At 49.0% G+C, this 13,768-nt stretch overlaps 1 protein-coding gene across 2 annotated transcripts; it reads left to right on the forward strand.

The window, feature by feature from the left end:
* The first annotated feature begins 11,008 nt into the window (after window positions 1-11,008).
* On the forward strand, window positions 11,009-13,581 carry LOC120697161. 2 transcript variants are annotated; one of them, XM_039980292.1, is made up of 6 exons: window positions 11,009-11,218; window positions 11,347-11,572; window positions 11,812-11,882; window positions 12,299-12,404; window positions 12,801-12,933; window positions 13,046-13,581. In XM_039980292.1, the coding sequence occupies exons 2-6, from the start codon at window positions 11,490-11,492 to the stop codon at window positions 13,178-13,180; spliced, it is 528 nt and encodes a 175-aa protein (XP_039836226.1). In that variant the 5' UTR covers window positions 11,009-11,218; window positions 11,347-11,489; the 3' UTR covers window positions 13,181-13,581. The 2 variants fall into 2 exon arrangements, with proteins under 2 accessions (XP_039836226.1, XP_039836227.1); XM_039980293.1 differs by having other exon boundaries at window positions 11,029-11,246; window positions 13,046-13,455.
* The last annotated feature ends 187 nt before the right edge of the window (window positions 13,582-13,768 follow it).

The following is a 13,768-nucleotide window of genomic DNA, read 5'->3' on the forward strand; positions in this document are numbered from 1 at the left end:
TCGCCAGTTACCGAGGCGGCTCGTCTATTACCGAGGTACACAGTGCAGCCGCATGCGCCGCATCCGCGCAGAGCCCGTCTGCCGCGTTAAATGGATACGACGGCACGGCACCTTTTCATCATACTGCCTACGCCGCAAGCTACACAGCCCGTTCAGCTACGCGGCAGGCTACGCCGCAAGTTACGCCCTGGCGCCGTTTCGACAAGACAGGGCATGGCTATGCCGGACGGAAGATTCCCACGGGCAAAGCAAGGAAATCCAGGAATGAGATCTCCGTCGCCTGCAATGCCATAATGTCTGTACAATATGTTATTTTATACTACATCGTTGGGCCCACCTGTCGGAGACTCAACGGCCATGTATGCGCCTCCCTTGAGATATAAAAGGGAGGCGCTCGCTGCACACTCTAGACTCTCGAAGGCCAGGCAAAAGGCAGACACAACACAAGCTCGGATTCACTCCGAACAATCCCGTTCTCAACCTCTTGAGAGCACAAGCAATACAACACACAGTGGACGTAGGATATTACGCTCCGCCGGCCCGAACAACTCTAAACCCTCTGTGTTCATCGCATTCTTGCATCTAGATTGGACTAATCCTAGCTAACCCCCGAGTACTCACCCTCTGGGTTTAGACGGGTGCACTACACCACTCGGCTGTGGGTTTGCACACCACGACATTTGGTGCACCAGGTAGGGGCTGCTTGGCTTTCGCTTGATCATCGGTTCGGCATCACCATGTTTCAGGTGGCGAGCGCCCGGGGGCCAGAACTCGCGCGGCAAGCGCCCGCGTCAGCAGGACGGCGACAGCGGGTCATGCTCTCCCATCTCATCATCAAGCAGGTCTGGGGGGAGCACAGCTTCAACAAATCCCAGCTCGCAGCATACCTCACTCATGTGAGGAAGCCCGCTCCGGCGGATAGCCGACTCCGGTCGCACCAAGCCGGCTACGGCGGAAAGCCGACTCCGATCGCACCAAGCCGCTCCGGCAGAAAACCGACTCCGGTCGCACCAAGCCCGCTCCGGCGGAAAGCCGACTCCGGTCGCACCAAGACCGCTTCGGCGGAAAGCCCACTCCGGTCGCACTAAGCTGACTCTGGTGGCTCTCTCCGACGTTAAGCCGACTCCGGTCGCACCCCCCGACTCTACATCTCTGTAAGTCCTACCCTTAGATGCCCAGCAGGGAATAAAACCTTTTCCTTTGTAACTAGGTAGTACTTCCGTGTGGTCCAGTTCGGTGAGCCTCCCCCGTGGAGGGGTCCGGACCTCTACGAACCAGGTTTAGGGAAGCGTACTCACCTCCGGGGAGGTCCAGAGCCGTGTAGCCGCTTAGCCTAGTTCCGTACCCTAAGCCTGCATGCTCTACCTCCCTAGAGCGAGTACCGTAGTACCTAAGACTAGGGCCCGGAGGTCTGGACAGCTCCGGCCTCATAAACCCGTGTTCTGGCTTACACCGCACATCTCATGTACATCTAGTTATAAAGGAAAAATTTATTCTCAGTTCGCCTCTAAGGATGTTACATTCCAATTTCAATCTACGCATTCTGTTTGCGCTAACCCCCACGTGGCTTCTTACTCTTGTGCGGTGATTGTGGTCCGAATTGAGTTGGCTAGTTAGTGACTTAGCTCGAGACCCCTCATGGAAGAGAGGGGTTCGGACCCCTGAGAACCTGCAGGTTCAGGGAAGCGCACTCATTCTCCGGTGAGGTCCGGAGCCGTGTAGCCGCTTTGCCTGGTTCCGTACCCTAAGCCTGCGCGCACCACCTCCTGTGAATGAGTGTCGTAGTACCTAGGACTGGGAACCTGGAGGTCCGGACTTTCTCTTAACCTAAAGGACGGCCCCTTGAGCTCCGTTCACTAAGCCTAGCTGTCTATCTCAAAGGATCACAGCCAACAGGATTTGGGACCCGTGGGCACGCTACTAAGCATCTACCTTGAGTCATGTGCAGGTCCGAACGTGATGATGCAGCAGGTGACCCAAAGGATGGACGACACAGGACAAGACCCTTGCGGCGCGCACCGCTGGGTGCCAGAAGCAGCCAAGTTGCTCACAGTAGTGGCCCCACCTGCGGGTTCGTTGCCTCTCCCGAGGCGGGCCCGGGGGCCTCTGTCGGTACCCTGCAATTGGGGTACCCACTCCTACTGTGCCAAGACTCGCGTAGTTATCCGTAACTACGCCCTAAGGAGCTGAGCAGCCGGACCCCTGGGGTCCGACTCCTTCTCATCGGACCAACGGTCCCGGACCCGCTTCCCGCTCGGGGACGGGTCCGGTGTCACCACGTGTCCCAGAGGTGGAAATGCTCAGCACCTGTGGCCGCGGACCCAGACCCCCGCAGGTGGGTCCGGGACCTCCACGTGCCATCCGGACTCCCGCAGATGGGTCCGAGACCTCCACGTGCCTATCCGGACCCCCGTGAGCTCTCGGCTCAGCTAGCTGCTCGGGAGGGGTCCGGAGCCGCCACGTGTCACGCAGACGTGAGCACGGGCGCAAGCCTTCTGCTGGAAGCTCCCTCACCCACCCGCCTTAAGTGCGAGTGGTTGAGGCGTGCTCTGCTGCCGTTGGGCACGGGGCAGCTTTTGTCAGTCCACACTGTGGATCGCTAGTTACCGAGGCGGCTCGTCTATTACCGAGGTACACAGTGCAGCCGCATGTGCCGCATCCGCGCAGAGCCCGTCTGCCGCGTTAAATGGATACGACGACACAGCACCTTTTCATCATACCGCCTACGCCGCAAGCTACACGGCCCGTTCAGCTACGCGGCAGGCTACGCCGCAAGTTACGCCCTGGCGCCGTTTCGACAAGACAGGGCATGGCTATGCCGGACGGAAGATTCCCACGGGCAAAGCAAGGAAATCCAGGAATGAGATCTCCGTCGCCTGCAACGCCATAATGTCTGTACAGTATGTTATTTTATGCTACATCGTTGGGCCCACCTGTCGGGGACTCAACGGCCATGTACGCGCTTCCCTTGAGATATAAAAGGGAGGCGCTCGCTGCACACTCTAGACTCTCGAAGGCCAGGCAAAAGGCAGACACAACACAAGCTCGGATTCACTCCAAACAATCCCGTTCTCAACCTCTTGAGAGCACAAGCAATACAACACACAGTGGACGTAAGGTATTACGCTCCGGTGGCCCGAACCACTCTAAACCCTCTGTGTTCATCGTATTCTTGCATCTAGATTGGACTAATCCTAGCTAACCCCCAAGTACTCACCCTCTGGGTTTAGGCGGGTGCACTACGCCACCCGGCTGTGGGTTTGCACACCACGACACATGCCTTGATGACTTCATATTGTCTTTTGAACTGTTCACTTTGACAATCACAGTTTTATTATCACAGTTCATTAGGATAGCCAGTATTGGTTTTTCAACTACCGACAGATCCATCAACAACTCACGAAGCCACTCAGCCTCAACTGTGGCGGTATCCAATGCTGTGAGTTTTGCTTCCATTGTTGACCTCGTTAAAATGGTCTGCTTGCAAGACTTCCAGGAAACATCGCCACCTCTAAGTGTGAACACATATCCACTTGTGGCTTTTATCTCATCAGCATAAGATATCCCGTTCGAATCACTATAGCCCTCAAGTATCTTAGGGTACCCAGAATAGTGAATTCCATAGCTCGTAGTGCCTTTTAGATAGTGCACCACTCTCTCAAAAGTCTTCTAATGTTCATCTCCAAGATTTGAGACAAACCTGCTGAGTTTGCTCACAGCAAACGAAATGTCAGGTCTCGTGGCGCTAGCTAAATACATTAGCGCGCCAATGATTTGAGAATATCTCAATTGATCTCTTGTGATTCTTCGATTCTTTCACAACATCACACTAGGATCATAAGGCGTTGGAGCAGATTTGCAGTCACTATATCCAAAGTGACTTAAAATCTTTTTCACATAGTGTGATTGCACAAGAGTAACTCCACCATTGCCTTCTCTCAGCAGCTTAATGTTCAAAATAACATCAGCCACTCCCATATCTTTCATCTCAAAACTTTGAAACAAAAAGCTCTTGACTTCCTCAATAACATTGAGGTTAGTCCCAAAGATCAATATGTCATCGACATACAAGCACATGATCACTCCTTGTCCCCCACCAAAACGATAGTACACACACTTATCAGCTTCATTCACAATAAAGCCTACTGACGTGAGAGTCTTATCAAATTTCTCATGCCATTAATTAGGTGCTTGTTTCAGGCCATACAAAGATTTTAACAGCTTACACACCTTCCCTTCCTGACCTTCTACTACAAATCCGTCAGGCTGATCCATATAGATTTCCTCATCCAGCTCTCCATTAAGAAAAGCTGTCTTAACGTCCATCTGATGAACGAGAAGACCGTGTGAGGCAGCCAAGGACAGTAGTACGCGAATAGTTGTCAGTCTAGCAACAGGAGAATAAGTGTCAAAGAAATCTTCGCCTTCTTTCTGGGTATAACCCTTAGCCACAAGTCTTGCTTTGTACTTTTCAATAGTACCATCTGGCCTAAGCTTCTTTTTAAAAACCCACTTGCATCCTACAAGTTTGCACCCATATGGACGATCGACCACCTCCCATGTCCCATTAGACATTATGGAATCCATTTCACTTCTGATTGCTTCCTTCCAATAGTCAGCATTAGATGATCCATAAGCCTCAACAATGATTTTTGGAGTGTCATCTACAAGATACACAATAAAGTCATCACCAAAAGACTTTACAGTCCTTTGTCATTTGCTCTTTCGAGTAACTTCATTGTCATCCTTCTCATTATTTCCTTCAAGTGGTTGGTCAAAGCGTACTATTTTATCATTATTTTTAGGGGTTTCACCAAATTCATGACTAAAACTGCTAGGTGTTCTTTTCATTGGAAAAATATTTTCAAAGAACGTAACATCTCTGGACTCCATGATTGTACCAACATGCATGTCCAGTACTTCAGATTTAAATATCAAGAATCTATATCCAACACTGTGAAAAGCATAGCCTAGGAAAACACAATCAATTGTTTTCAGCCCGAGCTTGCGTTTCTTAGCAATTGATACATTAACCTTTGCTAAGCAACCCCAAGTACGCAAGTATGAGAGTGTTAATTTTTTATTTTCCCATTCCTCGAATGGTGTCTTCTCTTTATTTTTCATAGGAACTCTGTTAAGAGTATGACAAGCTGTCAACATGGCTTCACCCCACCATTCCCAAGGAAGTCCGGCTGTTCCTAACATGGCATTAACCATCTCTGTTAGAGTGCGATTTTTCCTTTCAGCCACTCCATTTGACTCGGGAGAATATGGCAGCATTCTCTCATGAATAATACCATGCTCCTCACAAAACAAATTGAACTCATTTGAAAAATTCTCTCCACCTCGATCCGATCTAACACGTTTTATTTTCCTCTCAAGCTGATTTTCTACTTCGGCTTTATAGACCTTAAAAAAATGAAACGCCTCATCTTTTGATTTAAGCAAATACACATAGCAATATCTAGTAGAATCATCTATCAAAGTCATGAAATATTTCTTTCCTCCTTTAGTCAACACACCATTCATTTTGCACAAATCGGAATGAACAAGTTCTAATGGTGCCAAGTTTCTCGCCTGTGCAGCCTTGTGAGGCTTGGGTGGTTGCTTAGATTGCACACATACTTGACATTTAGAATTTTTGACCAAAGTTAATTTCAGAATTAAACTCAAACTGGCAAGCCGCAACATACAACCAAAATTCACATGACAAAGTCGTGAATGCCAAATATTCGACGCATCATCGTTACACACATGATTCACAACTTTATTACAAGAGTCTGACAATGATAGGCGAAACAAACCATCAAATTCATATCCTTTACCAACAAAGAAACTGAATTTAGACAGCACACACTTGTTCGACTCAAACACCAACTTAAAACCATCCTTACAAAGAAGGGATCCACTAACAAGATTTTTATTTATTGAGGGGACATGCTGCACGTTCCTCAGTCGCACGGTCTTTCCCGAAGTAAACTTCAGATCGACCGTACCAACACCACGAACAGCCACATTCGAACCGTTCCCCATCAACACAGATCCAGCCCCTATGACCCGATAAGAAGAAAACAAAGAAATATCAGCACACACATGTATATTGGCTCTAGTATCAATCCACCAATTAGGTAAATGACAAACGGAAAGAACAATACCATGATTACAATACCCTGATGTTCCCTTCTCAGCATCACCGATAACTATGTTAGCAGAATTCTTCTGCCCTTGCTGCTGCTTATCCTTGCGGTCTTTACAGTTCTGAGCCCAATGATCAGAACCACCGCACACAAAGCATTTTCTCGTGTTCTTCTTCTTCTTAAAGTTGGTAGTCTTAGCAACCTTGTGCTTGTAATCAACCTTCCCTTTGTCTTTGTTCTTGTGGGATTGGAAATTCTTTTTCTGCACCACATGGGCGCTAGAACCTCCCTCATTGCCACGAGCATGCGTGTCCTTTGCTCTCGCCTTTTCTTCAACATCAAGAGTGACAATCAGACCGGCTACAGTAAACTCTTGTCTCTGTGTTTCAAAGAGGTAGCAAAATTCCTCCAAGAAGGAGGCAACTTGGCAATTATTCCGCCGGCCACAAACTTTTCCGGCAGATTACACTTGAAGTTATCAAGCTCCTTTGCAAGCGCCTATAACTCATGAGCTTGTTCGACGACAGAACGATCATCAACCATCCTGTAATCGTAGAACTGCTCCATGACGTACAGCTCACTGCCTGCATCAGAGGCACCGAACTTTGCTTCAAGTGCGTCCCACATTTCCTTGCCAGAGGGAATATGCATATAAGCATCCACTAGGTTCTCTCCAAGAACATTGATCACAGCCCCTCTGAACAAGTTGTCAGCAGTCTGGTACGCTCTCTCCTCCTCGAGAGTGTGAGGTCCAGTAGTAGGACCTTCAGTGATGAACCATACGCTCATCGATATGAGTCACAACTCAAGCTTGCGGACCCATCTCTTGTAATTTGTTCCATCAAAAGGATTTGGTTTGAGATGTGCAGCAAAACCAGAAACCGAAAAAGCCCTATCAAGTTTTTGGATTGTTGGAATTAGAGGCCAATTACGGTTCATTTTAATTCAAAAAAATGAAAGCATAAATTATGACATTTTTATAGATAAAACTAAGAGCATGATCCAACGTGCTTGTAACAAAAACAATAAATATGAACATGAAGTTCAGAAAGTACCCAGAGGCGGGGCCAGTTCCGAAGGAACCAGATGCACCGTTACCCGACATCGCTAGTCGAGCCTGTTCGATGTAGCCGATCAAAGTCGATGCCGTGCAGGTGTACGCTGTGCAGAGGCGAACATCGGGAAGTAGACGATATAGCCGTTCGCAGCGAGCAGTCACGCAAGTGCGTTCCCCAAAAACTTGATCGCTCCTCTACTCCTCGGGTGCAGAGTCTCGGTGAGGGCGCAGCTTTGGAGGCCTGCTCTTCCGGCGAAGTCCGTGCACTCGGATCGCCGGAATGGGGATATGCAAAAAGGCAGCACAACGGTGGAGCTTTATGTATTGTACGTGTGGAAGACAGAGAAAGGATGCCTCAATATAGGCCCCAGGCGTGACCTTTGGTTGCTCGAGTTAATGCCATCAAAAGGCACCGTGAAAAGCCTTTGACTGCCTAGTTTAATGCCATAAAAACTAGTAACTCCCAGCCATTGAAATGTCTGTTACTATATTTGATGACAATCATTCAATGACCACTATCACAATTACTAGTCACTAACCATGGGATAACACCCTTCTCAATTTCCAATGCGGTACTGTTATAATTGTAACTACTCAAAATCATGTGCCTTGAAATTTATTGATCATTTTTAATAGGCTCTTGGCCTATTTACTCTAACAAACAACACTGTCAAGACAGAGCTCTCTTTTCTTTCGAACAATCCAATGGTTTCAGCCTTTAGTTTTCCCGATCCCCCTTTCTTTAATCACCATGTTCGGCTGGTCAGTTTTGAGCTGCTCCGAGCTGCTCGTGGGCTGCATCCCAATCCAGCCGTTCGGCTGGCCCAATCCAGCCGTTCGGCAGTACTTTTGGTAAGCAGCCGGACCAACGGCTCGTTGCCGGCCCGCCGCATTAGCCGAAACGGCTTCCAGTCGCTGCCCCTCGCCCGTGGGCAGGTCTCCATTCCGCACCTCCGCATCTCCCCCGGCCGCCGTGCACCCTCCGCCCCATCCGCATCCGCCGCCCTCCGTCTTCCCCGCCGTCGGGATCTAGCAGATCCAGAGGGGGCCGGGCCCTGCACCGGCGGCGCGGGCCGCATCGGCCAGGCGGCCAGGTCCCTAGGGCGGGCCCTCTCCTCGCCTCGACCGCGCCGCCTCCAGGCGTCCTCGCCGCCTCCCGGGCTGCCGCATCGACCTCCCCACTCCCGCGTACGTCGCGCAGCACCACCGCCGCGAGTCTTCTCCCCGCCCCCGCGTTCGTCGCAAGGCGCCTCCAGCTTCCCCCTCCCCTAACGCCACCACCTCTTCCTCCCCCTTCCCTTCCCCACCTGCGGCTGCCACCTTACCTTCTGCTAGCCCTCAAATCTCGCCTCCGCCGCCGACTCCGGCCGCGAATCGGGCCTCGGATCGGCGCGGGCGCGCCAATTGATGTCCGATCTGTGACGAGGGACAGCCCCCACCACCTCCTTCTCCGCGTCCGCGCCAGGTGCCGCCGCCCCTCCTCCGTCCAGGTGACGCCACCTCTCCTCCGTCCAGGCGCCGCCGCTCCGCCTCCCCGTTTCCGACGCGATCTGCAATGATGCCTTCACCTCGGCCACCACTCACTTCTGCATCCACCATGGTGTATCTTGGGGGGGGGGGAGCCTTTGCCGCTCCCTCACTCTCTGTGTCACGTATCTCCTCGGTTGCTGATTCCCCGCTCGTTTGTCACCTTTGCCACACCCCGTGCACTGTGAAGGTAACCTCTGCGCCGTTCTCTGCTCTCTGATTGGTTTCTTCTTCCCGCTGTTCTTGATCTGCTGCCGTGTGTTGTGCGGGGTTACTCCTGGTAGCTGGTTCTGGGCGGCCTTGGCCATGGCAGTAGTTGGATAGGAAAGCCTAGCTATAGGAATGTGGGGAATTTCTTGGCTGGTCGAATCTGGGCAGGCCTTTTTCAACGGATTCTGATTCCTGAATCTTGCGATTTGCGAACCTTGTTTATTACTGGAGAAATGGAAAGGAGCAGGCAGGGAGGGAGCCAGGAAGAAGAATATATATGCGGGATCTTGTATGGTGAAATCACTCATCCTGTGGATTCTCGGTCGATCTTTTGGGCGAATATTCATGGGAGCCTATAGTAGATTCTACTTGAAGCTATCAGCTACGGGATTCGTTCTTCAATCTTGCGAATCTTACTTCTTTTGTCAAGCAAGCAAAGAATGTCTCTTAAGCCTGTCGTTCCAGGATTGGTGCCATATGAGTTAACTACTACCACTACTGATATGTGCAGCTGTGCTTGTGTTATTTTTCTGTTTTGCTAGTTGCTACGGGCTGATTCAATTTCTGAATTAAGCGTGTGACTAACTTTTCAATTCACCTCATTGTGTCTGCAGGAGTCCTGATCTGCTAGGTTTGCTTCAGTCCATACGCTGGCACCGTCGTCTACAACATCGTGCTCCCCGCCTCGAGCTAGGCACTACAACCTGCGTGCAAGAAAAGGAAAACACAGAGTCAAGGCAAGTTCCTGGTCCTTTCAATACACTGTTTTTTCTTATCTTAGCCGCAGCTACCCCAAGCACTATTGCATCCACAAATACGAAACCTATGCAATGTATTTGCGAACAGATGAACCGTTGCCATTGGGACCCGGCCAGTACCTCCTTGTTCCTTGACCTCTGTATTGACGAGAAGGAGAACAAATTCAACTGGAACAAAGAAGGGTTAACTACAGACGGGTGGCGTAACGTGCATAAGAAATTCAGAGAACTCGGCGGCGGTCGATTTACTGATAAGCAGATGACCAACAAGCTGCAAACATTGAAAAAAAAGATTCAAGAGGTGGATGGATCTGCAAAAGCACACTGGCCTAGGCCGTGACAAGACTACGGGAGGGGTTGCGGCTGATCAAGAGTTGCTGGAGGCTATAGATGACACCGAGAATGCTATCGATAATCAGGTGCTTCCCTTCACATAATAACTCATTTGTTTTGTGCCACAATTCGCATAAGGCCCATCCATGTTTGCTAACCATCTTTGCCTTGCAGGATACCCAAGACGACGAAGCTCAGGCGCCTAGTGCACCACCTCCTTACCTGCAGTAAATCTGCAGTGGAACCTGGAATGAAGGAGAAGCACATGACAATGTTTATTTTGGTCCCTACGGTTCCATGAAGGTGCATGTGCCTGTATGTTGGCTTATTTTGGTACGGAGGGGTTCATAAAGTTTGGATTTGTGCATGTAGTGCATAATGTTCATAAAGTTTGGATTTGTGCATGTAGTGCATAATGCACAACCACTTGGTAATTTGGTAATTGGCTGACATTCATTCGGTTGTATGAATACATGATGATAAAACTGGTAATTTGGCGTAAGTACGCATCCATTTGGTGCCAAAATTTGAATTAACAAGCACGCACTCATTTGGCGCCAAAATTTGAATTCGCTGCGTTCAGCTCTGCTGGAAGAACCAGCCCGCCTGCTGCACCCTCCAACCCTGCTGGAAGAACCAGCCCCCCTACTGCACCCTCCAGCTAGGACCAGCCCAAAACTGACCAGCCGAACACGGTGAATAAGGGCAGAAGGCCCATATTAGCCACTGTGTCACCAATGGTAAAATCTTGGAAAGATATTGATGCTAAATTGAATTAGTAAAACACATGTCTTTTCATTTTTTTTCAACCATCCTTGCTAAAGGTCTCAAAGAAAAAACATCCTCGTTTCATTAGTAAACCCAAAGCCTTGATGAACATGACGTCCTCGTTCAGACACGGCTGGGTACACGTGTCGTCTGCTGATTGTCTGGAAAGAGTGGACGGTGGTGGGGATCTTCCAAAGTCCAAACTGCAGAACCCAATTTTCCATTTTTCGTTTTATAATTTGTTTGCAGGATCTCCACTCCACCCGACGTTCCTTTCCCCGCAACTTTTGGTTGCCACGACCAGATCCATTCCGGACGCCCTCCCTTCATTCCACTCCTCCCTCATCCTCTCCACTCCTCCTTCCATCTCCCGTTCCGTCCGTCAGTCGCCGGAGGCGTCCGCCGCCGGTTTTTGCGATTCATTGTTGGTAAGGATGCTTGCTTCCCTTTCTCCTGGTTTGTTTGGATTGGATTCTTTTCTGCAGAATCTTTTCCGTGAGGCGAGTCCCCAACTCAAACCCAAAGGCTTCCCCTTTTTCTGTGCCATGGAATCCAGGTTGTTGCCGCAGATTTTGGTGCGTGGTGGAGGGCTTTCGATTCGAGCCGTCTCGCCCATCTCTGGGGCGGCTGCTCGCCTCCCTCGACTGAGCCTGAACCCCCACAGAGCAGGGGAACAGGGTATGCCCCCGGCTTAATCAAATGGGGTCTTTTTTCACCAGGACTGGCGTCCTGCCGTGGCTCCAGAGCAAGATTGTTGATCCCGTCCTGCAGGTCATCAGAAGGTACTCTATTATCCCTCTACACCTGCTGCGCTTCCTCTTTCACTTATTCTGGCTACTGCATCCCGCAGTGGAGCGGCTGCCTGAATAAAAATACCTGTGCTTGCATCCATTTCGTTTGCCACTGCCTTTCAATTCATTTCAGTTTGGAAATGTCCCTATGATCTCTGCACCATCTGCATCCATTTCACCTGCTCTTGAACTTGAAGTTCTTCACAAACTTTTGTTGGAACGCCCTGCAGGGGAGCAGAACCCAAGCAACTGGCCTTCTCTGCTGCCCTTGGAATCACCATTGGAATCTTTCCAATATGTGGTAAGGAGCTTCTCAACCTGCATTAATTTCTTCTCGTAGAACTGAAAAGGTTATCCATCCTGGTCATCTCTCAAGTTTCCTCTAGTTCGATGCCAGTACCCTGTCAGCAGTTTTCATGTTCATGGTTCACCCCAACCATCATTTTAGAAGTATCCAAAAGAAGGGGGGGAAACCTTTGCTTTGGAGCACCTTCAGTATGACATGAAATGACTAATGAAGTAATGAGTGGAGTCCAAAAATTCACTAGTTTTGAATGGTTCCTGCAAAAATCATGCATCCACGGATCCTGCAACTGAAACTTTTTGGCACGTATCACTTTGTTTGCGCAAAAATATGCACTATTACATTGATCAGCGATCCTATCATATTTTCCTCAAAGCATCATCATTTATCTCCTGTGTCTTCTGTTATTGCAGGGACCACTGTTATTCTTGGCGGTGTTGCTGTAGCAATGTTGGGAAGCCGTTGCAATGCCGTTACTGTTATGGTTCTAAATTTGGCCGCCACTCCTCTTGAGCTAAGGTACACACAGTGACTCTCCTGTCGTCTGATTCCCTAAGATCATTGCATACATCAACATTGCCTTGTAAATAGTAAGCATTCCTGTACCTGCTTCTTTGCACTGAGCGTCAGATATCTGAAATCAGCTATTACTGTCATACTATGGAGGTCCCCAGCATTTTGTTAGACTCTTTTGAGTTTAATAACTGGATGCACTATCAAATTCTGTGCTGGATCAATCATCTATTTACCCTGGCTTTACACTTCCATTGGGATATATATTTTGGATGTAAATATATGAAGTACTACAGTGTAGATTTATCAATTTTTATTTGATTTGTAGCAACCCTATGATTTTTTTTTCAGACTGGTCTTGGTGTGTCTGGCAGTGCTAATTTCTGATTTCATTTGGCGCAGCTTGATCATCCCTTTCCTGCGTTTGGGAGAAGCAATCACAGGCAGCGGGCACTTCCCCTTGACTGCCGATGCGTTGAAGAATGTCCTCACCGGCCATGCCTCAAAGGATGTGCTGCTGAGCATCGTCCATGCGGTAAGCGAACAGCTTATCAGCCATTACTTCTTAGTTCATAGTATAGGAGCACTTGCTTTACTATTTGTTTGCCGCGGCACTGACATAGGAGCACTGCCATTGTTGATAACAGATGCTAGGATGGCTGATTGCTGCACCATTTGTACTGGGCGTATTGTACATGGTTTCGCTCCCATGTTTCAAGGTCCTGGTGGATAGGTTCGGCGGCATTCCTTCAAGCCCCAGGACACCGATAAAGGCAGTGTAACTAGCATGGCGTGCCCAATGCTCCTGAAGCTGTGTGTACAATTAATTCTTTGTGATGCCAGCAGGTTGAGATGGGTTTCCTGCATCATGTTGCTCGGCCATCCATCCCAGGCACTGGCGAATAATTAGACCTTGAGCTGATAGGCATATGTTGTATCCTCTGTAGTCTGTAATTCTGTATGCTGGCTTCATGATCATATAGTGAGATCTGAGATGTGTATTTCTGAATTTGCAAAGTCTGGATAAATAAAGATTGGAAGCACTAGGGCCATGGAAGCACCACAATATGAACTGCAGCCGTGGCGGGTCAGCTAAATTTTCCGTAGGCACTGTACTGTACATGCTCGTTGTTAGGAATTCAGGAGAAATAAGAAACATCTCATTGAAAGTTCTAGCGCTCCAGTCCGGAGTTATCATTTATATTTAATGTTTAAGTATTCTTTCTAGAGTTTGAGTTCGACTTTTTTTTTTTATGTAATATCCGCTCTGTAAGACCTTGAGCATTCTTCTTCTCTCTTAAATAACATTGCAGTGCTCCTGCAAACTTTTTTTTAAAAAAAGTTCTTGCGCTCCAAATGGAGTCCACAAT

This window comes from Panicum virgatum, chromosome 3K (genome assembly GCF_016808335.1).
Source record: "Panicum virgatum strain AP13 chromosome 3K, P.virgatum_v5, whole genome shotgun sequence".
Lineage (NCBI taxonomy): Eukaryota > Viridiplantae > Streptophyta > Magnoliopsida > Poales > Poaceae > Panicum > Panicum virgatum.

What these genes read in the sequence shown, in the direction of transcription:
- LOC120697161 (XM_039980292.1), top strand. Translation starts at nt 11,490, where the DNA reads ATGGGGTCTTTTTTCACCAGGACTGGCGTCCTGCCGTGGCTCCAGAGC. An exon ending in GTCCTGCAGGTCATCAGAAG is followed by an intron (nt 11,573 to 11,811) that starts GTACTCTATTAT and finishes AACGCCCTGCAG; the next exon opens with GGGAGCAGAACCCAAGCAAC. An exon ending in GCCACTCCTCTTGAGCTAAG is followed by an intron (nt 12,405 to 12,800) that starts GTACACACAGTG and finishes CATTTGGCGCAG; the next exon opens with CTTGATCATCCCTTTCCTGC.